Source organism: Nerophis lumbriciformis, linkage group LG13, assembly GCF_033978685.3.
Source record: "Nerophis lumbriciformis linkage group LG13, RoL_Nlum_v2.1, whole genome shotgun sequence".
In the NCBI taxonomy this organism is placed as follows: Eukaryota; Metazoa; Chordata; class Actinopteri; order Syngnathiformes; family Syngnathidae; genus Nerophis; species Nerophis lumbriciformis.
In genome coordinates, this window is record NC_084560.2 from 27,318,803 (window position 1) to 27,345,160 (window position 26,358).

Here is a 26,358-nt window from a genome sequence, read left to right on the forward strand (position 1 = left end):
GCTTCAGTCGAGCCAAAAGTTGCAGTGTTGGTGGATGCACCATGTGTCCCATTACTTATGTCCACATAGAGTACAGTAGGCCTACTCCATGGTTTATTCATGTTCTGCCTTGGGGGTAAAAACTATTAGGACACCCTGTCACACCACCTGCCCTCTCCTCAAGTCTGGTGTGCAGCAGTGACACACACACACACACACACACACACACACACACACACACACACACACACACACACACACACACACACACACACACACACACACACACACACACACACTTATGCACAGATTAATTAGAATGGTTAGAATGGAAATTCAGTACCACAGTCTCAGTCAGTCATTACAGAGTTAAACTGAAAAACCACTGGAGCACAACCCAGGGATTAAATCAGTGTCACTGCAAAGCGGAGATGTCCGTTTTTTTAAGTGGCTATTTGTTAGTTCTCGGCAGAAACATTAGCTTGAAGTAAAAAAAAAAAAAAAAGGTGTTTTTATCTAGACCCCGAGTTTCTCTCCTTGACATCATGCCTCCTTCTTCTTGTCCATATTTGTAGATTAGAACTGTGTGCTGTCCTGTGACGGTCATTTTCTTGTGTGTTGTATTTGATCTCCTATTTGTTTTGCTTTATGGGTTTCTCGCTCCCAAAACGTATTATAGGATCCAAACCCCTACAGTTTGATTCATTTTTTAACCCCGAGAAAAATATAAAATAATATTGTCCTTTCTTTTCTGACCTGGCCTACTCAGCACAGCCTAGTCTCTAGGTCTGGCTTGAGTCCGTGACTTGAACCTTAAATCGATTGACAGTCTAATGCTGCAGATATTATATATGGTCACTGTACCTTAATTGAATTCACAGCCTCCTAATGGACTCACGCTCCCTGCTAACAAAAGCTCTGAAAGGCATAAGAGAAAGATGCCCACTGGGAGACTCTTTTTTTGGGGTTGTTAATGTTGTTGCCGTAGTGAAACTGTGTGGTACAGCAGCTTGCTTATACCATTGGATTGGTTTCAAATGTAATATATTGTTTTCATACATAATGACTAGACTTGTGTTACGTATTTAATTTAGTTATTTTATTGCATGTGTATCAGATGTCTTTTCATTTACTGTACTGTTGACACTACATACACTATTTGTATGTACATGATCATTGCAAGGATCTTTTCAGGAACACTTAGATTTCTCACATAATGTTATAAGTTGGGAATTCACCCAAAATGATTTGGTACGATTAGCATTAGTTGACACTAGTGTTGTCCCGATACCAATATTTTGGTACCGGTACCTAAATTATTTCCATATTTTCCGGTACTTTTCGATACTTTTCTAAATAAAGGGGACCACAAAAAATTGCATTATTGACTTTATTTTAACACAAAATCTTAGGGTACATTAAACATATGTTTCTTATTGCAAGTTTGGCCTTAAATAAAATAGTGAACATACAAGACAACTTGTCTTTTAGTAGTAAGTAAACAAACAAAGGCTCCTAATTTAGCTGCTGACATATGCAGTAACATATTGTGTCATTTTCCATTCTATTATTTTGTCAAAATTATTAAGGACAAGTGGTAGAAAATGAATTATTAATCTACTTGCTCATTTACTGTTAATATCTGCTTACTTTCTCTTTTAACATGTTATATCTACACTTCTATGAAAATGTAATAATCAATTATTGTTCTGTTGTTTGGATGCTTTACATTAGTTTTGGATGATACCACAACTTTGGGTATCTGTCCGATACCAAGTAGTTACAGGATCATACATTGGTCATATTCAAAGTCCTCATGTGTCCAGGGACATATTTCCTGAGTTTATAAACATAATATAAATAAATCAAAAAACGAAAGAAGATGTTGTGATGCCAAAAAATATTCGACATAATCATGGTAGTATTGACTAGATACACTCCTGTACTTGGTATCATTACAGCAAGTACCATTACAGTGGATATTAGGTGTAGATCCACCCATGGCGTTTGTTTACATTTTGACGCCGGTGAGCTACGGTGTGTAGTGAAACATGTTTAGCTATTCCTCGTCCTGCAGGGATGATACTTGTAAGAAACGTACTTTATTTGTCGCCATAGAGGCGAGGATTAGTGATTTAGAAGTAGCTAAAACACTGCCGACGGCGGATTAACTTTAGCCGCTAGTTAGTTAGCTATGTCTTAAAGCACCTCTTCCGGTGGGCATTTCAGTGTTATAACTTCACCTTTATTGTTAGTTTTTAAGCCAAAATGCGTCCGTTTTCCTTTTTCTGTCCACACACTGTGTCTGCTTGTAAGTACTCTGTGATTGTGCACTGCCGAACATCCTCGTCTGCTCGTAAACCAGCAATGACACGACGGGGGGTTTGAGGGACCGGTATTTTTCAGAGGCGTTATAGTACTGAATATGATTCATTAGTATTGCGATACTATACTAATACCGGTATACCATACAACCCTAGTTGACACTAGCGCTAGGATAATATGGATAGTTAATCCAAATTATTGGTTAAATTTTGAGTTTTAACGGGTATATTTTACCTTAAAGCGACACGAGTGGCAAAATGCTGCAAAATGGTATGTTACGAAAGTGTTTACATTTCTCAAACAATCTTATGCAAAAGCTCACATTTTCTTAGTTGTCAATAATGAATACTTTTCAAAATGTTCAAACTTTCTTTTCCATTAATTCACCACATTTTGCAATGTCTGAAATAATTAGTAGTAGTAGCATTTTAACTGTAAAAGTAATAACTTGTTGAAACAATAAAATACTTTAAATTATTAGTTTTAATGACAATTATGTTAGTTAAAGTTGTATTTTTTTTAACATTAAATGTCACCAGAGTGCAAAGGTAAAATGATAGCCAATAAAAAGCCACTATTCATAACACGTAGATGCTTGTCAGCTAACAGCTAGCTAGCTGCTAATTTCTGCACTGGCAATAAAACTATACGACTCGTAAATGTTTTATCATGTGTCATTAAAGTTGGAAAGTTGTCATTTTTAGCATGCAAATGTCATATCAGTTGTAAATTATCACCACTGTCGGTTGTGGAACCTATTTAAAGTGCATCTGCGCTTCACTTTTTCCACATGTTGTCATGTTACAGCCTTATTCAAAATTGAATACATTAATTTGTGTCCTCAAAATTCTACACACAATACCCAATAATGACAATGTGCAAATGTTTTTGTAATTGTATAAAAAATTTAAAAAAAACACTAACAAATTGCGTGTACATAAGTATTCATAGCCTTTGCTCAATATTTTGTTGAGCCAAAAAAAAAAAAATGTCATTATGGGGTATATTGTCTGTGGAATTTTGAGGACAACATAATTGTATTTCATTTAGAAAACAAGGCTGTAACATAACAAAATGTAAAAAAAGTGAAGCGTTGTAAATACTTTCCTGGATGCACCGTATAGTGAAAACCATGTTGATATGGTATTATGGTTGATATCATAATTTTATGGTCGACATAAAATTTAAGCTCCACTAGGGTCTTTTCTATTAAAAAAAAAAAAAGTTCAGTGTCTGTCGACACGTGTTGTATTATCAACGTCGGAATTATCGCTCACGTGTATTTGTGTTTGTCACAATCAATAAAAACAAGCAAAGGAACAAACAATTTATTATTTTATGGTAGACTCCACAGCTCTTTTCGATTCGCTTTCCACAACAAAATACATCCCATTTAAATTGTGTACATATGGAGGTAAACGGTACACTACACTATATTGCCAAAAGTATTTGGCCACCCATCCAAATGATCAGAATCAGGTGTCCTAATCACATAGCCCGGCCACAGGTGTATAAAATCAAGCACTTAGGCATGGAGACTGTTTCTACAAACATTTGTGAAAGAATGTGCAACAAATCCAGTCGTGAAATTTCCTCGCTCCTAAATATTCCAAAGTCATCTGTCGGATTTATTATAAGAAAATGGAAGAGTTTGGGAACAACAGCAACTCAGCTACAAAGTGGTAGACCACATAAACTGACCAAGAGGGGTCAGCGGATGCTGAAGCGCATAGTGCAAAGACTTTCTGCACAGTCAGTTGCTATAGAGCTCCAAACTTCATGTGACCTTCCAATTAGCCCACGTACAGTACGCAGAGAGCTTCATGGAATGGGTTTCCATGGCCGAGCAGATGCATCTAAGCCATACATCACCAAGTCCAATGCAAAGCGGCGGATGCAGTGGTGTAAAGCACGTCCACTCTAGATCATTGGAGACGCGTTCTCTGGAGTGATGAATCACGCTTTTCCATCTTGCAATCAGTACATTTCGAACTGCATTGTGACAAGTTTTAAATTTGGTGAAGGAGGAATTATGGTGTGGGGTTGTTTTTCAGTAGTTGGGCTTTGCCCTTTAGTTCCAGTGAAAGGAACTATGAATGCTCCAGGATACCAAAATAATTTGTACTATTCCATGCTCCCAACCTTGTGGGAACAGTTTGGAGCGGTCCCCTTCCTCTTCCAACATGACAGTGCACCAGTGCACAAAGCAAGGTCCATAAAGACGTGGATGACAGAGTCTGGTGTGGATGAACTTGACTGGCCTGCACAGAGTCCTGACCTGAGCCCCATAGAAGGCCTTCTCGACCAACATCAGTGTGTGACCTCACCAATGCGCTTTTGGAAGAATGGTGGAAAATTCCTATAAACACACTTCGCAACCTTGTGGACAGCCTTCCCAGAAGAGTTGAAGCTGTAATAGCTGCAAAAGGTAGACCGACATCATATTGAACCCTATGGGTTAGGAATGGGATGGCACTTCAAGTTCATATGTGAGTCAAGGCAGGTGGCCAAATACTTGTGGCGATATAGTTGCTCAATATAGTTGCTCTGTATGTCTATGGTAAATGTACGAGCATTGGCTATTTTCGGTTATGTCGACATCCGTTAGTCTTAGTCAATCCGAGGATTGTCGAGTTAAACATGTTCCCCTGTATCTAAAGGCAGTGGTATCTAGCTCACGGCTAATGTTAGAATCACCCGCACCCCCTCTGCGGTTTTCTTTTTCTAAGTAAACAAAACGACAAGTCATTTTTTTTACCCTGAGAAATCTTTCAGTAAAAATGTCAGTGCAAGGTTGTTTTTTTTGTCAGTGAGAAAATAACAACACCCCAGGCTAGCTTTTACAGCGGTGGTCAAGTGGACTAGAATGAAAGCCATTGATTACACAGCCTGAAGGACTTTGGTAGGATGGCTGAGACAGAAAGAAGGCAAGCGGTGACACTAAGGGAGAAAAAGAAAACCTACATAGTGACTCATAGTTCCTCATTTTACATTTATTGAAATAGCCAAGACTTGGAAGTCGGATTGTTTATGTATCGCAATCCATCCTAATGTGTGGCAATAAGTGAACATTTTTAGCCTTAATGAGCATAGTTTAGACTCTGCGAGGAGATGGGTGGAGATCGAACACTGGTGCTTAAAGGAAATCTCTCCCTTGTGTTTTCTTTGCATCGCTGTTAATCTTCAGGCACGCTCTGGCCGTGAGTGAAACACATTCAGAAATGCTCGCGTGCAGAAATGTGTTCCAACATGCTGTAAATGTGTCTTCATACACTTCCTGTACATACTGCACTTAACGCAATAATTATGTAGCTCGACGAGTGCCTGGAACATGGGTGTCAAACGTACGGCCCGCGGGCCTGACTAATCTGATGGATGAGTCTGGGTTTGGATTTTGCCAGGAGAACGGTACATTTCGGACTGTATTATGCAGAGTGTGAAATTTGGTGGAGGAGGAATTATGGTGTGGGGTCGTTTTTTTGCAGGAGTTGAGCTTGGCCACTTAGTTCCAGTGAAAGGAACTTTGAATGCTCCAGGATAGCAAAACATTTTGGACAATTCCATGCTCCCAACCTTATGGGAACAGTTTAGAGCGGGCCCATTTTCTCTTCTAGCATGACTGTGCACCAGTGCACAAAGCAAGGTCCATAAAGACATGGATGACTGTTGTGGATGAACTGGTGACCATGGATGAAGTGCTGGCTGTCCAGAGTTGGGACCTGGGGTGGACCGCTCGCCTGTGCATCGGTTGGGGACATCTCTGTGCTGCTGACCCGTCTCCGCTCGGGATGGTCTCCTGCTGGCCCCACTATGGACTGGACTCTCACTACTATGTTAGATCCACTAAGGACTGTTCTTTCACAATATTATGTCATTCGACATCCATTGCTTTCGGTCTCCCCTAGAGAGGGGGGGTTACCCACATATGCGGTTTCTCATAATCATTCACATCGACGTCCCTTATGTGGCTCTGTACCGAGGATGTCGTTGTGGCTTGTACAGCCCTTTGAGACTTTTGTGATTTAGGGCTATATAAATAAACATTGATTGATTCATTGATTGATTGATTGATTGAACTGTTGTGGTCAGGCCCGCGAACAGGTTTTATCCGGCTCGCGGGATGACTTTGCTAAGTATGAAAAAGAGCCAACATTTTTGAATGAAATACACCGCTGTTCTAAATGTGTCCACTAGATGTCGCAAAAGCAATTCTTTGTATCTTTGTAGATGATGCTACATATGTAAAAAAAAAAACACATTTTAGTGCGCCAGTCGAGGAAAATTACCAAACTACATAAATAACATCCTGTAATTTGATTTTGATATTATTTTTTGTTAACACTTTAGTATGGGGAACATATTCACCATTAATTAGTTGCTTATTAACATGCAAATTAGTAACATGTTGGCTCTTAATCAGTCATTATTAAGGACTTATTAATGCCTTATTCTGCATGGCCTTATTATACAACAACCCTAACCCTAACCAGATAACTCTAAATTAAGTCTTGGTTACTTACAATATGTTACGCTAGTGTCCAAATAACTCTTAATTAAGTCTTTGTTACTTTGAATATGTTCCCAATACTAAAGTGTTACCTATTTTTTTTATCTTGATAAATTGAAAATAAACACCAATGAGTTGACTGATGAACATTATCCCATAATTTATTCAGAAAGTATAAATAACGACAAATAGATCGAATACTATTAACCGCACCATGTAAGTGTAAAAAAACCCAAAAAACATTAATTATGATTTGTAAATTTTCAGAATGTGCTTGTTCTATTTTTAAACAAAGAAAACAATCTGAAGTTGTCTTTATTCTTAAGTTATAGTGCCGTGATTTTACCAGTCCGGCCCACTTGGGAGTAGATTTTTCTCCATGTGGCCCCCGATCTTAAAATGAGTTTGACACCCCTTGCTTAGAAAAATATAATTTATAGATTCTGGGAACTGGACTATAGTCAGGTTGCTTTGTAACATTTCAACATAGTTATTTGTCATGTAAATACGAAAAGTCACTGTTCCTGTATTTACCACAATGGAATACAAGACGCTGCCTGTTTTTGAAGACCTGTTTTTGGAAAAATATTTTTTAATATTTTAAAAATATCATGTCATCATTCAATGTCAATAAAATAACTCCTAAATTGCAATGAAAAATGCAATCATATTTCGCAGCATTTAGTAAAGTAAAACCCCCGACTGTTAGTATTACTGTGTCAATTTTAAATGATAAGAAAACCTTGATTCATAACTGCTCTTTAAAAAACTCAGACTGACATCTACGATAGCTAGCTTAAATGCTAAAATGAAAACAAGAGACATCAACGCCTTTCCCAATTAAGAAACGACATACCCCAATCTAAAATGATATAAACTTTTTACTGTCTGAGCAACTAAGATATTCAATTGTGCTAATTGAACCTACAAGCTGTGCTCTCCTAATACAGAGTGATCCTTCTATACTCAGAGGAATACGAGACAGAGGTGTCTTAACGGTGTGTTCAAGGACTGCTGAACAGAGTAGGGCGCCACAACGGCCGCCAGAAATAATTATTGATAATAGATTTATTTTGTTATGCACTTTTTATTAAAATGAATCTTAAAGTGATACGGTTAAAATCAATATTAAAAAAAACAAAAGCTTAGCCATTAAAACAGATCAAATACTAAGACTAAAACAGTGAAGCATAAGTAACACAAAACATGTAAAATGTTTTAACAGTGTGTGTATAAATACTTTTTGAGCAAATGTTGACATTACCGTGATAATAATAACTGTGGTAATTTTGGTACATGTTTATATCATTACATCCCTACCTTGCAGACGGTTTGATTCACCACTGTCTTAAAACGTTCTGAGCGATAAGTCACTTAGCGCCATCTGTTGGTTTGTAGAGGTGGGGGAAATAATCAATTTTTAGATGCAATGCAATTCGGACATGGAAGATTATCGAATCGATTAGTAAACGTCGATAATTGATGTATTTATTGTAAATAAAGTAATGCAGACAGTTGTAAAATTTGGCTCACCGAGAGATCCGACCAATTCCTTTACTATCTGGCACTTATGGTCCAGTTTTGGACCATAGGTTCATTAATTTAATAAATGTGGGAATTAATTTAACTGTTTCTTATTCCAAATGAGTTATATTTTTAAAGTTGATAAACGTTTATTTGGTGGAACGGAACAGAAATGTAATACTGCATCAATCTACATAAATTAAAGATGCATCAATAATCGATTTGTAATCGAATCATAGCTCCTGAATCATAATCATAATCGAATTTTGAGGTGCCCAAAGATTCCCACCTCTACAGGTTTGCATGTATAAATCTCTGTATAAAATGAGCAACAAAGACACAAATATCAGTAATTAACATTTTTTCTCCTAGCTCAGTTTATCTGTGACATTTTACTCGAATGTTCTTATTTTTCACCCACCTACTTTTCTCAAATCAGAGACATTGTGGTTAGAGTGTCCGCCCTGAGATCGGTAGGTCGTGAGTTCAATCCCCGGCCGAGTCATACCAAAGACTATAAAAATGGGACCCATTACCTCCCTGCTTGGCACTCAGCATCAAGGGTTAGAATTGGGGGTTAAATCACCAAAAATGATTCCCAAGGGTGATCAAGGGTGATGGGTCAAATGCAGAGAATAATTTCGCCACACCTAGTGTGTGTGTGACAATCATGGGTACCGTATTTTTCGGAGTGTAAGTCGCACCGGAGTATAAGTCATACCTGCCGAAAATGCATTATAAGGAAGGAAAAAAACATAAATAAGTCACACTGGAGCCCGGCCAAACTTTGAAAAAAACTGCGACTTATAGTCCGAAAAATACGGTACTTTAACTTTAACTTTGCTTGGTGGCGGCCATGTATTTTAACCAATTTTGCTAAAATTTTACAGAGATGTGCTCGACAATCCCCTAAAAGTGTGCACTAAATTCTGTGGTGATTCAGCTAACCACCCTGGAGGTACAGTGGGCTGCAATTTTATGCAGCACACAATACTGCCCATTTCTATACCGATCATTCATGATTAAGATCGGCCAATACTGATACTGATTACATGTATTAACTGTAAAATGTCCAGCGTATTTATAGTTATATTAACATTTCAATACCAACATAATATTTAAACTAGTTCCTTATTCTCTTTTTACAATTGTTTGACAACAACTACACAAAAACTACTATTTACTGCTCATTTAAATCCTTTCATTTTTGCACTTTATTATTGACCATATTCTAATATTACCCCTAATGTCTACACAACCAATTTATAGATCGATCTACCCTATTTACATATCCTGCATTAACAGTTGTTGTTATTTTATTTGTGCTTAAACTCTTATCCGACTACTTAATTTCCTGCTTACTGTCTGCTATAAAGCGCTTCCATTTACACTTCATAAACTTTACTAAGCACTTCCTTATTCTAGTTTAGCCTCGTCCTCCAGTGATAAGTCTACATAAGATACAACAAAATGCAGTTTGTTTGCTCTTATAGAGGTGTATATTATGGTGTGGTGTTCGGGTCTGTGGGACCTGTTTTAATATTTTTATTAAAAGAAAAATGATACAATTAATTAATTTTTCAAACTGTGACTCACTGGCTTTGGCTCATTTTCTGTGAAGAACATATATCAGAATACATATTTAATGAACATACACCCCCCCTACATACATATAAGATGTCCGAGTCCACTGGACCCGGGGCTAATAGAAGTGTGGAAATTGATGATATGTGTACCACACACACACACACACACACACACACACACACACACACACACACACACACACACACACACACACACACACACACACACACACAGCAGGCCCAGACAGGAGGAGGACAGAGTGTAGGTACACAGAACATCAGAGGGTCAAATGTGCGAGAAAATGAGAGCAGACAGTGTTGACAAACAATGTTGCAACCTTGTGTGGGAACCGCAGGTGCAGACACACAAAAGAAGAATCCTTGTGGGATGCAGAAACTGGCAGAGAAATTTCCATGCAACGTTCATATTGTTGTTACTCAGCCAGCGTTTGTGGGTCTGATGGACCCGTTGCATTTTGTGGCTTTTAATGCCTCACAATCAAACACTTTTATGTTAAAATACTGAACAGATGTTTACCTTATCCCAATAAACATCTGTTCAGTATTTTAACATAAAAGTGTTTGAATGCAACGGGTCCATCCGACCCACAAACGCTGGCTGAGTAACAACAATATGAACATTACACAAATGTTAAGGGAGCAGCTCCGCACTGCGTATGGAGAAACATAGTTAGCTGCAAGCTGCTTTAAAAAAAAAAAAAAAAATAGCCAGAGGGAATTTGTGTTTCACATAAGATACTTTTTCACGGAAATTGTCCGATACTGAAAGGTGGCAGGTGACAGAGAAGGGTTGCATGTTTTGGCAGATGTTCACCTTTTTGTGTGCAGCGATTCAGAAGTGTGTGTCCAAATTGTTTTTGCATGACTGTGATTTATTTATTTGAGTAAGTTTAACTGCTAGCCTGACACATTTCATGAAGCCTGGTGTCTAATCGTCATCTCCTCTGTTCTACCCCCACTAGAGTCCTCCTTCATGGTGTCAGCCTCGTCACGGACCCCGTCTGTAACCTTCGGCGACTCCTTCGAGCTCCTGTGCTTGGTCAAACCCCGCCACAACCCTCGCGTCCCCACCTCCGTCACGTGGCGCTTCATACCGGCTGGCATGGAGGCGGCCGACGAGGGCGAGTTCAAGGAGCTGGTGACTTTCACCCGAGAGGGCACGCTGAAGTGGGGGGAGCAGCTGCTGGGACTGGGAACCCGTACCACCGTGGACCGCTCTCACTCCAACACCAACTTTTGGCTGTCGGTGACACGGGCGGGACGTCGCGAGGCCGGCAAGTACCAGTGCACCGCTGTCCTGTGGAGGAAGAACTACGACAACAGCTGGAGCAGAGTGGCCAACCGCACTTCCAACCTGCTCGGAATCAGCGTCCTGCAACCAGGTAAAGCTGATTCTTGTCATACTGAAAACACACATGGAGAGTGATCTGAAGGCTTAGATCAGGAGTGTCCAGGGGTCATTTTCATTTGTTTTACCTGCTCAAAAGGTCAATCAATCAATCAAAGTGTATTTATATAGCCCTTAATCACAAGTGTCACAAGCCACAACGACATCCTCGGCTCAGATCCCACATCAGGGCCAGAAAAAACTCAACCCCACGCACTCAATACACTTTTTGTGTCTTTTTACACATTGAAATTAGAAAGGACGCACATTTCCGTAAGTCTGTGTGTCCCTGGGACGCAGAGTTTTTTTTTGTTTTTTTTAACGACCCTGCCTTCTCTGGGTCAAAACTCCAGTTTGCTTGTTTTTAGAGATGTCAGATAATGGCTTTTTTGCCGATACCCGATATTCTGATATCAACCGATACCGATATATGCAGTCGTGGAATTAACACATTATTATGCCTAATTTTGTTGTGATGCCCCGCTGGATGCATTAAACAATGTAACAAGGTTTTCCAAAATAAATCCACTCAAGTTATGGAAAAAAGTGCCAACATGGCACTGCCATATTTATTATTGAAGTCACCAAGTGCATTATTTTTTTTAACATGCCTCAAAACTGCAGCTTGGAATTTGGGAAATTCTCTCCCTGAGAGAGCATGAGGAGGTTGAGGTGGGCGGGCTGGGGGGGTAGGGGGTAGCGGGGGTGTATATTGTAGCGTCCCGGAAGAGTTAGTGCTGCAAGGGGTTCTGGGTATTTGTTCTGTTGTGTTTATGTTGTGTTACGGTGCGGATGTTCTCCCGAAATGTGTTTGTCATTCTTGTTTGGTGTGGGTTCACAGTGTGGCGCATATTTGTAACAGTGTTAAAGTTGTTTATACGGCCACCCTCAGTGTGACCTGTATGGCTGTTGACCAAGTATGGCTTGCATTCACTTGTGTGTGTGTGTGAAAAGCCGTAGATATTATGTGATTGGGCCGGCACGCAAAGGCAGTGCCTTTAAGGTTTATTGGCGCTCTGTACTTCTCCCTACGTCCGTGTACCACTCCGTACAGCGGCGTTTTAAAAAGTCATACATTTTACTTTTTGAAACCGATACCGATAATTTCCGAACCGATACCGATAATTTCCGATATTACACTTTAAAGCATTTATCGGCCGATAATATCGGCAGCCCGATATTATCGGACATCTCTACTTGTTTTTTTGTTTTTTTTATCGATTATCGCTTTTCGCCGATGTTTTCTTTTGTTTATTGTGATGGTGCACTCTTATTACACCGTCACTTGAAGACCAGTACGTCTCTCTCTGTCTCTCTCTCTCTCTCTCTCTCTCTCTCTCTCTCTCTCTCTCTCTCTCTCTCTCTCTCTCTCTCTCTCTCTCTCTCGCTCTCTCTCGCTCTCTCTCTCTCTCTCTCGCTCTCTCTCTCTGGCCAGGAGAGCGAGGACGCACCTGTGCGCTGACAGCGGGAGCAAGCGCGCAGGTGGAGACAGGCTAGCTGTTAGCTTCAAGCTAACCAGCACCCGACCAGACTCCTCCACCTCAAAAACATACTTTGCAGGTCAACAAACGGGGCAAATGTGTGCCTTTTGAAGTGTCAATGTGCGACGAGTGTTCAAAAGGAGTCTCTTGGAGAAGTGGCTGACAAGTTAGCAAGTGTCGCTCGCGTCGCATAATTGTTTTTCCTGAAGCAGCGATGCTGACTGTGCGTTGAGATAAGCGTGCATGCATCGCCAGGGTCTGCTTTTTATAGTTAAATTTATCAGATTAAATGTTTTATTAGCTATAGCAGGGGTGTCAAAAGTATGACCCGGAGGCCATTTGCGGCCCACAGCTAACGTTTTAAAGGCCCACGGCACATTCTACATTTGTGGTATCATCCAAAACTAATGTAAAGCATCCAAATGACAGAAGAATAAGTGTTTATTACATTTTAACAGAAGTGTAGATAGAACATGTTAAAAGAGAAAGTAAGCAGATATTAACAGTAAATGAACAAGTAGATTAATAATTAATTTTCTACCACTTGTCCTTAATAATGTTGACAAAATAATAGAATGGAAAATGACACAATATGTTACTGCATACGTCAGCAGCTAAATTAGGAGCCTTTGTTTGCTCATTTACTAATAAAAGAGAAGGACAAACTTGCAATAAGATGCATATGTTTAATGTACCGTAAGATTTTTTTGTTAAAATAAAGACAGTAATGCCATTTTTTTGTGGTCCCCTTTATTTAGAAAAGTATCAACGTATTGAAATACATTTTGGTACCAGTACCAAAATATTGGTATCGGGACAACCCGAGGGTGGATTAAACGTTCGTACAAGGAAACAAGGTTTGTACAACAAACCATATTTCTATTCCGTCTGTGGTTCGTAAATGTAAAAGTTTTTGGAATGAGGGATTCGTAAGTCGACCATTCACTGTATACTGAAAATATCCTGTACTTAGTATAAAATAATTGTGTTTTTAGGTTTTCCCCTTGTTTTTTTTAAGATTTTCTTCGTTATTTATACCTATTTTCTAGAGATGTCCGATAATGCGTTAAAATGTAATATCGGAAATTATCGGTATTGCTTTTTTTATTATCGGTATGTTTTTTTTTAATTAATTTTTTATTTTTTTATTAAATCAACATAAAAAACACAAGATACACTTACAATTAGTGCACCAACCCAAAAAACCTCCCTCCCCCATTTACACTCATTCACACTCATTTACACAAAAGGGTTGTTTCTTTCTGTTATAAATATTCTGGTTCCTACATTATATATCAGTATAGATCAATACAGTCTGCAAGGGATACAGTCCGTAAGCACACATGATTGTGCGTGCTGCTGGTCCACTAATAGTACTAACCTTTAACAGTTAATTTTACTCATTTTCATTAATTACTAGTTTCTATGTAACTGTTTTTATATTGTTTTACTTTCTTTTTTATTCAAGAAAATGTTTTTAATTTATTTATCTTATTTTATTTTATTTTTTTAAAAGTACCTTATCTTCACCATACCTGGTTGTCCAAATTAGGCATAATAATGTGTTAATTCCACGACTGCATATATCGGGTGATATCGGTATTGGTTGATATCGGTATCGGTAATTAAAGAGTTGGACAATATTGGAATATCGGATATCGGCAAAAAGCCATTATCGGACATCCCTACTATTTTCCAATGTGCTATGGGCCGATAAAAAAACAAGCTGCGGGCCATGAAATGCCCCCATGCCGCACTTTGGATGCCCCTGGTTTAGAGGATTTCTGCTTGCTCTAACTGCTCTCTGGTTTAGCTACTAATTGGAATGTGTGTGCAGACGTGGGCATTTATGTGCACATCAGGGTGGGGTCTCCTAATGGATCGCTAAAGATCCCACGGGAAGAAAGAATGTGGAAGAAGGCAGGAAGATGGGGAGGCAAGGAACAGAGGCCGTGGATTCAGAATGGGAAAGTGTGATAAAGAGAGCTTGAACTTGTTTTTCCCTCTGTAGAGGCATTACACTGTCCACATCACCTGCACTGCACCTCTGTGCCACACAGATGCAGAAAACACAGCCCAATTAGTGGCTGAAGTTAAACAACAAATAGACACACAAATACACACCGGCCCAATTTAGTCCAGCCTTGTATGGCTCAACAGCACAATACATAATTCATGATGCAGGTAAGAAGAACATCCCTGTGGTACCTGAAGAACCAATTTAGGAGCGAGCGAACAAGTCATAGGATGAAATTTGTCCCACGACCCGATATCTAGGAGAGTAAGGTACATGTATTCCTAATCAGATTTATGCTAGGATAAAAAGGCGTACTGAACAGAACACATTGAGCGAGGGACAGGAAGTGTAACTGGCTCGTAATTTGACTTAGACGACCATTGTGTGTGTGTGGACAAGGATAAAGTTAAGTGGGATTTACCCTGGATAAGCAGCTAAAATACAGCTATGCATGTCCATACTCAATGCAGAGTGACCTCTCTTAGTTAATACCACTAAGTTTAGGCAAATTAACTATCGTTACTTGTAAACTTGTCATTTCATTAACATTGTTACATATAGAGATGTCCGATAATATCGGCCGGCCGATATTATCGGCCGATAAATGTGTTAAAATGTAATATCGGAAATTATCGGTATCGTTTTTTTTATTATCGGTATCGTTTTTTTTGTTGTTGTTTTTTTTTAATTAAATCAACATAAAAAACACAAGATACACTTACAATTAGTGCACCAACCCAAAAAACCTCCCTCCCCCATTTACACTCATTCACACAAAAGGGTTGTTTCTTTCTGTTATTAATATTCTGGTTCCTACATTATATATCAATATAGATCAATACAGTCTGCGGGGATGCAGTCCGTAAGCACACATGGTTGTGCGTGCTGCTGGTCCACTAATAGTACTAAGCTTTAACAGTTAATTTTACTCATTTTCATTAATTACTAGTTTATATGTAACTGTTTTTATAATGTTTTACTTTCTTTTTTATTCAAGAAAATGTTTTTAATTTATTTATCTTATTTTATAAAAAAAAATTTAAAAGTACCTTATCTTCACCATACCTGGTTGTCCAAATTAGGCATAATAATGTGTTAATTCCACGACTGTATATATCGGTTGATATCGGTATCGGTTGATATCGGTATCGGTAATTAAAGAGTTGGACAATATCGGAATATCGGATATCTGCAAAAAGCCATTATCGGACATCCCTAGTTACATGTGTATTTGTCGCCATCATGTAGTCAGGGCAGTTAATATATATTTGAGAAGTATGTACCGTATTTTTCGGACTATAAGTCGCAGTTTTTTTCATAGTTTGGCCGGGCTCCAATTTGATTTATGTATGTTTTTTTCCTTCTTTATTATGCATTTTCGGCAGGTGCGACTTATACTCCGGTGCGACTTATACTCCGAAAAATACGGTACTTTGAATCAAACTTTATTGACCAGAAGTTGCATATGCCAAGCAGAGAAATGTACGGTATATCTTTCAATTGCTGATGCGTTTTAATTGATTTTTAAATGCGCCAGAAAATAACCCGTTTTGTATACTGTTGACGTGATTCAATGCAGAGTAGGGCGTAAATGTGCTCCTGTACAGTATTTCTCCAGCAATGGTCATGTGGTGACATCATTGATGGTATTTTGAGAGGTAATCATTGAAGTCGGACATCACTGAAGGCCTAGGTGGGAAACGCACGGCCCACCACTGCTTCGACAGCACAGGCCGCCCACTCTAGAGTTCCCAGAGGAACTTTCCAAAGTACCACCTTACTATTAGGAACTAAATAAGTTATTCTGAAGAAGATTTACCTGTATAGTTTTTGGTGGAAACGCAAAAGGGTATTTCATTTATCAGGGTTATGGGGAAATTCCTGTCAAAGTTCCTGCGGTGGAAAGGATCCTAATGTTACACCTTTACTCTGTAAACGAATACTAAATAGTTCCCCACTAGCCTTCTATTAGACACTGTGGATATGTTTTATTGGTGTCCTTAAGTGTGCCTGCAGTCCACTTTTGTCCTTACAAAGATGCCGCACTCGGTTGATCAATGTTTTCACCGTGAGACAGCGTAATGTAGCTTCATGAACAGAACAGAGTGTCTCTTGTTGCTCATATTGATTTCCTTAGACCAGGGGTGTCCAAATGTTTTGACTCCGGGCCACATTGGGCTGAAAAAAAAATTGTTCGGGTGGCAGGCTATCCATCTATCTATCGATCTGTCTCTAAATTTATGAGTGTAGTGTTATGTAAAAGTCGATCTTATTTTATCTAAATAAATTAAATAGCTGAACGACTACACTACCTTTAGAATTGGGTGCGTGCGTGCGTTCTTGAGACATCAACAAGGAAAAGTAGCATCCATATGAGGACCGGTGAACAAGTTAAAGTTAAAGTTAAAGTACCAATGATTGTCACACACACACTAGGTGTGGCGAGATTATTCTCTGCATTTGACCCATCACCCTTGATCACCCCCTGGGAGGTGAGGGGAGCAGTGGGCAGCAGCGGTGGCCGCGCCCGGGAATCATTTTGGTGATTTAACCCCCAATTCCAACCCTTGGGGGTTAAATCACCAAAATGATTCCCGGGCGCGGCCACCGCTGCAGCCCACTGCTCCCCTCACCTCCCAGGGGGTGATCAAGGGTGATGGGTCAAATGCAGAGAATAATCTCGCCACACCTAGTGTGTGTGTGACAATCATTGGTACTTTAACTTTAACTTTAACTTTAACTTGTTAAAGTTAGGACCGAAATCATGGTCCCAATACGGAAAACCATTGCATCTAATAGAGAGCCAAATACTAGAGTCCGTGAACATTGCTCCAAAGTCAGGATTTTTTTGTTGATTTAATGTGCATACAAAAGTAAACATTGACAGGTGCAAAGGCAGCAATATATGATAAAACAAGACGGCAGCTTAAGAAGGACTTCCCTATTCATCCCCGAAAAAACCCGCCAGGTGAACAGCTGATTTTACGACTTCCGGTGCTGACGTAAGACAACCCGCGTCCCATATGTGACCATAGGATGAACGAATACACTACGGTACTAAGACTATGGTGGCCATTAACAGTTAGCTTCTACAGCTGGGTTGCCCAAATTATGGTGTGGGGTTGTGTTTCAGGAGTTGTGCTAGTGAAATAAACTTTGAATGCTCCAGGATACCAAAATATTTCGGACAATTCCATGCTCCCAACCTTGTGGGAACAGTTTAGAGAGGGCCCCTTCCTCTTCCAACATGACTGTGCACCAGTGCACAAAGCAAGGTCCTTAAAGACATGGTTGACAGAATCTGGTGTGGATGAACTTGACTGCCCTGCACAGAGTCCTGACCTGAACCCGATAGAGCACCTTTGGGATGAATTAGAACGGAGACTGAGAGCCAGGCCTTCTCGACCAACATCAGTGTGTGACCTCACCAATACGCTTTTGGAAGAATGGTGGAAAATTCCTATAAACACACTCCGCAACCTTGTGGACAGCCTTCCCAGAAGAGTTGAAGCTGTTGTGGTTAGATTGTCCGCCCTGAGATCGGGAGGTCGTGAGTTCAAACCCCAGCCGAGTCATACCAAAGACTATAAAAATGGTACCCATTTCCTCCCTGCTTGTCACTCAGCATCAAGGGTTAGAATTGGGGGTTAAATCACCAAAAATTATTCCCGGGCGCGGCCACCGCTGCTAACTGCTCCCCTCACCTCCCAGGGGGTGATCAAGGGTGATGGGTCAAATGCAGAGAATAATTTCGCCACACCTAGTGTGTGTGTGACAATCATTGGTACTTTAACTTTAACTTTTACTTTAATAGCTGCAAAAGGTGGACCGACATCATATTGAACCCTATGGGTTAGGAATGGGATGGCACTTCAAGTTTGTCTGTAAGTCAACACAGGTGGCCAAATACTTGTGGCAATATAGTGGAGATGGTATGCTCATCAAGCAGTGATTCCACATGGTCTTTGACTAACATTAGTTCAGTTTGCCTGGAAGAGGATACTAACTTAAATTAACTTTAATATTATTAAAACATGTTTCAAGATGTACCGGAAGCTCCTGCCTAAGACACACACAGAGTATATGCCCACAGATGTAAAGTCATGCTGCAGCTCAGTGCTGTGTCTCTGTTTTGACCTTAGCTATCCGCACAAAAGACACACCATCTACTAGCCCTTCAGGAGTTATTTGGAAATCGCCCCATCATCCTGAAAGCTCATTTACCTTCCCCAGTGTGCACTTTACACATTCTACAGGGGAATGCATCCAAGGTCCTCTTCCTGACTCCTATTGCTGGACATCCCCCATGCTAGTCCATCCTGATGGCATGATAAGTGGAAGTCAGTCAGCAAGTGTAACAAAGCGATCATTGTGAACGTCACGCCACCGATTCCCAGCGCGGAAACTCTTGCTCGGTCCTTGTCACACGTCGTCCTTCGTTCATACGAATGATTTGTGCTTTTTTTGCACAGCTATCTGTTTTGCTGAATGCTAACCAATCAGGGCTAAGTGAGCAGCTGGCTTCCTGCTCTCACAAAGACTGTGTGAAATGAGGTGTGAGCAAACACAGCCACTGACCAGATACATAATTGAGTGACTCTAAATCATGTTTTTCCGTGGTACCCGCTCAATATGCATGAGCCATGTGTGCGGATGGGTACATGTGTGCGCACTGCATATGGTATGTGTGTGTGTATATATATATATATATATATATATATATATATGTATGTATGTATGTATGTATGTATGTATGTATGTATGTATGTATGTATGTATGTATGTACAGGTAAAAGCCAGTAAATTAGAATATTTTGAAAAACTTGATTTATTTCAGTAATTGCATTCAAAAGGTGTAACTTGTACATTATATTTATTCATTGCACACAGACTGATGCATTCAAATGTGTATTTCATTTAATTTTGATGATTTGAAGTGGCAACAAATGAAAATCCAAAATTCCGTGTGTCACAAAATTAGAATATTGTGTAAGGCTAATACAAAAAAGGGATTTTTAGAAATGTTGGCCAACTGAAAAGTATGAAAATGAAAAATATGAGCATGTACAATACTCAATACTTGGTTGGAGCTCCTTTTGCCTCAATTACTGCGTTAATGCGGCGTGGCATGGAGTCGATGAGTTTCTGGCACTGCTCAGGTGTTATGAGAGCCCAGGTTGCTCTGATAGTGGCCTTCAACTCTTCTGCGTTTTTGGGTCTGGCATTCTGCATCTTCCTTTTCACAATACCCCACAGATTTTCTATGGGGCTAAGGTCAGGGGAGTTGGAGGGCCAATTTAGAACAGAAATACCATGGTCCGTAAACCAGGCACGGGTAGATTTTGCGCTGTGTGCAGGCGCCAAGTCCTGTTGGAACTTGAAATCTCCATCTCCATAGAGCAGGTCAGCAGCAGGAAGCATGAAGTGCTCTAAAACTTGCTGGTAGACGGCTGCGTTGACCCTGGATCTCAGGAAACAGAATGGACCGACACCAGCTGGACTGCTGCTGAATGGTCCAAAGTCATGTTTTCTGACGAAAGCAAATTTTGCATTTCCTTTGGAAATCGAGGTCCCAGAGTCTGGAGGAAGACAGGAGAGGCACAGGATCCACGTTGCCTGAAGTCTAGTGTAAAGTTTCCACCATCAGTGATGGTTTGGGGTGCCATGTCATCTGCTGGTGTCGGTCCACTCTGTTTCCTGAGATCCAGGGTCAACGCAGCCGTCTACCAGCAAGTTTTAGAGCACTTCATGCTTCCTGCTGCTGACCTGCTCTATGGAGATGGAGATTTCAAGTTCCAACAGGACTTGGCGCTTGCACACAGCGCAAAATCTACCCGTGCCTGGTTTACGGACCATGGTATTTCTGTTCTTAATTGGCCCGCCAACTCCCCTGACCTTAGCCCCATAGAAAATCTGTGGGGTATTGTGAAAAGGAAGATGCAGAATGCCAGACCCAAAAACGCAGAAGAGTTGAAGGCCACTATCAGAGCAACCTGGGCTCTCATAACACCTGAGCAGTGCCAGAAACTCATCGACTCCATGCCACGCCACATTAACGCAGTAATTGAGGCAAAAGGAGCTCCAACCAAGTATTGAGTATTGTACATGCTCATATTTTTCATTTTCATACTTTTCAGTTGGCCAACATTTCTAAAATTCCCTTTTTTGTATTAGCCTTACACAATATTCTAATTTTGTGACACACGGAATTTTGGATTTTCATTTGTTGCCACTTCAAATCATCAAAATTAAATGAAATAAACATTTGAATGCATCAGTCTGTGTGCAATGAATAAATATAATGTACAAGTTACACCATTTGAATGCAATTACTGAAATAAATCAAGTTTTTCAAAATATTCTAATTTACTGGCTTTTACCTGTATGTATGTATGTATGTATATATACACACTATATATACGTACAGTATATATATATATATATATATATATATATATATATATACATATATATATATATATATATATGTATATATGTATGTGTATATATATATATATATATACTGTATATACGTACAGTATATATATATATATATACATATGTATATATATGTATGTTTATATATATATGTATATATATGTATGTTTATATATATAGGTATATATATGTATGTTTATATGTTTATAAATGTGTATATATATATATATATATATATATATATATATATATATATATGCGCCGTGTGTGTGTTTGTGCTCTATGAACGGCCACGCACACTTCTTCCTCGTCGCGTGCCTCCGAGAGCTTTTCCTGTGCTTACTTTGCATATTCACACCAAGACTGACTCACCCCTAATTCCCAGCGACACAAGAGCTAAATTCCGTTTCCCAACCATGAATGTTTTGATCAGAGTTGTATGCCTCCGATTCAGATACCAATCATCCATGAGTGAGATTGCCCGATACCGATATCCATCACATGTATTAGTTATGAATTGTTCACTGTATTTAGAGTGAACGGTATTGACAGTGGGCAGCACGGGTGGCACAGGGGTTAGTGCATGTGCCTCACAATACGAAGGTCCTGAGTAGTCCTGGGTTCAGTCCCGGGCTCGGGATCTTTCTGTGTGGAGTTTGCATGTTCTCCCCGTGACTGCGTGGGTTCCCTCCGGGTACTCCGGCTTCAAAGACATGCACCTGGAGATAGATTGATTGGCAACACTAAATTGGCCCTAGAGTGTGAATGTGAGTGTGAATGTTGTCTGTCTGTCTGTGTTGGTCCTGCGATGAGGTGGCGACTTGTCCAGGGTGTACACCGCCTCCCGCCCGAATTCAGCTGAGATAGGCTCCAGACCCCCCGCGACCCCAAAAGGGAAAACGGTAGAAAATAAATGGATGGGTATTGACAGTTTAACAATGTCAATGCAATATCCAGACTAGTTCCTTCCTCTCTTTTATTACAAACAATTGTTTGATCAAAACAAAGTCAATAAAACTAAACAAAACTTTAATTTAAATCATTTGGTTTTAATATTCACTGAATTTGTGAACATTAACAATAACAATAAAAAAGTATTTTGATAATATAAAAAGCATCAACCTAATACATTTAGTAAAGATAATAGACTGATACTACCCTTGGTATCGACACCACCAATTTTTGGATCAATCCGCCCTTTTACATGTCGTATACTGTCTGTGGCAATGCTGACACATGAGTTCAAACCCCGGCCGAGTCATACCAAAGACTATAAAAATGGGACCCATTACCTCCCTGCTTGACACTCAGCATCAAGGGTTGGAATTGGGGGTTAAATCACCAAAAATGATTCCCGGGCGCGGCCACCGCTGCTGCTCACTGCTCCCCTCACCTCCCAGGGGGTGATCAAGGGTGATGGGTCAAATGCAGAGAATAATTTCGCCACACCTAGTGTGTGTGTGTGACAATCATTGGTACTTCAACTTTAACTTAACAGTTGTTTTAGACTAGGGGTCGGCAACCCAAAACATTAAAAGAGCCATATTGGACCAAAAATACAAAAAACTGTGTAAAATGAAAAGCCGTATATAAGTCTTATAATGAAGGCAACACATGACGTAAGTGTCTATATTAGCTATAATAGCCTACTATCAAAATGACTTTGTGTCGCAGGCTGAAGCAAATCTTCGTTGACAGAAATGTTGAAATTGTATATTTATTCTACACTTTTTTTATAACATTAGAAATAATTAGTAAATCAGAGGCTACTCAGAGGGTGCGATAACTCCTGGAAATGACTGTCTTTTAATGGCCAAAGGTATAGATGTGTGAGTCCAAGTTGAAGGAAACGGCAGGCTGTCTTCTTTTAATTGATTTATTACAATCTTTGGCAAGCTAGGTAATGTTTGCTGTGGTCTGGAACAACATGGCACACAAACAACTATCTGAAATGCAGCCAATACCAGATAATGTGCCGTGAGACATGTAAAACTAAATTAAATACAAAGAGGATAACAGTAAAGGATATTAAATGAGCTCAAATATGCCTACAAATGAGGCATAATGATGTAATATGTTGTAATACAGCTAGCCTAAGTAACATGTTAGCATTCATTAGCTTGCGGTCATGCACTGACCAAATATGCCTGATTAGCACTCCAACAAGCCAATAACATCAACAAAGCGCACCTTTGTGCATTCACGCACAGTATAAAAGGTTTGGTGGACAAAATGAGACAAAGGAGTGGAAGATTTTACATGTAAACAAATTATTGCGTCACATTATGGTGAGTACAAGTACCACCGAAATTAGTAGGACAAAACGATGTTCACCAAATACTCTAATCAGTGAAGCATACACACAAACGTATTAAACAGTGGGCTTTCTAACAATTGCGAAGGTTTGTGTCATGTTTGTTCTCAAACAAAAAACATACCGAAACAAAAAACAATATTTCCCCCACTCCCGTCTTTTTCCATTTTCAATCCTTTTTTAAAAAAACTCCAGGGAGCCACTAAGGCGACACTAAATCGCTGCATGCGGCTTGAGAGCCACGGGTTGCTGACACTCATTCTAGACTTTTGTTAATCTACTTATTAATTTTGTGTTAACTGCTTACTTTCTGCTGCAACATGGTTCCATCTACACTTCTTAAACATTACTAAGCACTTATTTCTTGGTTTCGTTAGCTTTGCAATTAGCATGTCTGCTACTGGCTTTCTTTTAGTGTGTAACATGTTTAGCCTCGTCCTCCAGAGATAATGATACTTAATAATGATACTTAAAAAAGTAAGAAATTAAGTTTAGCTGCTGTTGTTAGTTATTAGGTGATTACTATTAGCTTAAGGGAGTACCTCCATACTTTTTATGGAGACACATAATTAGCTGCTAGCAGCTTGTCAGCCGGGGGGCTAAAAATAAAATATTAGCCAAAGTGGATCTGCGTTTGTGATTGGCATCACACACTTTTTCACAAAAACTCTCACAGTACTGATTGGCGGCCAATCACTTGGCACTTACTTAATAACTAATTATGATTTGGAGTAAATGACAGTGCACCTAAAATTTTGTAAAAAGTGTAGTCGGAATGTTTTCTTCTATGTTCCTTACTGTAGATGTCACTTCCAGATATTTTTGTCTTTGTTGTGTGTGCGTGAGTGTGTTTGTGTGTGTTTGTGTGTTATTAGTAGAATGAAATGTTGTCTATCTGTGTTGGCCCTGCAAAGAGGTGGTTTTGCAGCTATTTCTGCTTCAACTCTTCTGGGAAGGCTGTCCACAAGGTTGCGGAGTGGGTTTATAGGAATGTTCGACCATTCCTCCAAAAGCGCATTGGTGAGGTCACACACTGGTGTTGGCCTGGCTCTCAGTCTCAGTTCTAATTCATCCCAAAGGTGTTCTATCGAGTTCAGGTCAGGACTCTGTGCAGGCCAGTCAAGTTCATCCACACCAGACTCTGTCATCGACCTTGCTTTGTGCACTGGTGCACAGTCATGTTGGAAGAGGAAGGGGCCCGCTCCAAACTGTTCCCACAAGGTTGGGAGCATGGAATTGTCCAAAATGTTTTGGTATCCTGGAGCATTCAAAGTTCCTTTCACTGGAACTAAGGGGCCAAGCCCAACTCTGGAAAAACAACCCCACACCATAATTCCTCCTCCACCAAATTTCCCACTCGACACAATGCAGTTCGAAATGTACCATTCTCCTGGCAACCTCCAAACCCAGACTCGTCCATCAGATTGCCAGATGGAAAAGCGTGATTCATCACTCCAGAGAACGTGTCACCACTGCTCTAGAGTCCAGTGCGACGTGCTTTACACCACTGCATCCCACGCTTTGCATTGGACTTGGTGATGTATGGCTTAGAGCCAGCTGCTCGGCCATGGAAACACATTCCATGAAGCTCTCTGTGTACTGTACGTGGACTAATTGGAAAGTTACATGAAGTTTGGAGCTCTGTAGCAACTGACTGTGCAGAAAGTCGGCAACCTCTTTGCACTATGCGCTTCAGCATCCGCTGACCCCTCTCTGTCAGTTTACGTGGCCTACCACTTGCTGGCTGAGTTGCTGTTGTTCCCAAACTCTTCCATTTTCTTATAATAAAGCCGACAGTTGACTTTGGAATATTTAAAAGCGAGGACATTTCACCACTGGATTTGTTGCACAGGTGGCATCCTATGACAGTTCCACGCTGGAAATCACTGAGAGCGGCCCATTCTTTCACAAATGTTTGTAGAAACAGTCGCCATGCCTAAGTGCTTGCTTTTATACACCTGTGGCCGGGCCAAGTGATTAGCACACCTGATTCTGATCATTTGGATGGGTGGCCAAATACTTTTGGCAATATAGTGTACTTTATTTGCATTGAACTTGAATCATCCACTGCAGGCTGCAAGCAGTGGGTGGTCTAATGCTTAGCGCCATCAATCTAATGTGTGCACGCAACATGCAAACACAGCAGGGTAGGGGGCTGACCTCCCAGGGTCTGTGTTTAATTTTCTTAGAGGATCTCCACAAACGTAATCCGCCCCCGTTTAAGGAAAGACAAAAAAAGAAAACAAAAGCACAATGTGATCCTCATGCACTATAGCTGTATTATTACATTTCACCTGATTGGGTTTTCTCTGTTGTGTCTCGCAGCAGCGCAATAACAGCAAACACATGTTCGGCATGGCGGCTCGACAGGGAGGCCTCCGTCTCCGCGACACAATCTAATATCGCCGTTACCAAAATTGCATACACGCACACATATGCTGCAAAGGCACACTAATAATTATGCTGAATCTTCCTAAATTGAAGTGGAGTTTAGATTAATGATGGTTTGGGGAGTTCAATAAAAAAATTAAAAAAAGTCATCATTTTAGCGGGGGCGCGTGTGCATACGGGTGCACGCGTGTCTGGCATGAGGAGAGGACATTAGGAGGTTATTGGTTGAGCCAGAAGGATGATGGGGATGTAGCCTGGGGAGAGGGAGGATGAGGTAGCAGAAGGGGGGGTGTCCTACTTAAAAGTTTTTCCCCTGCTAGAGATAGACACTTGACAAAATGTCCTTGTTTGATTAAGGGAAACGTGAACAATCATTGTATTAAAAGAT

General features: G+C 40.1%; 1 protein-coding gene across 2 annotated transcripts in view; it reads left to right on the forward strand.

Moving 5' to 3' along the window:
* igsf3 (immunoglobulin superfamily, member 3) overlaps positions 1-26,358 on the forward strand; it is a 309,832-nt gene that overhangs the window by 212,696 nt on the left and 70,778 nt on the right. For both annotated transcript variants that reach the window (XM_061971185.2, XM_061971186.2), the window contains exon 6: positions 10,905-11,324. In XM_061971185.2, coding sequence (XP_061827169.1) covers positions 10,905-11,324 — 420 coding nt within the window. The remainder of the gene's footprint in view (positions 1-10,904; positions 11,325-26,358) is intronic.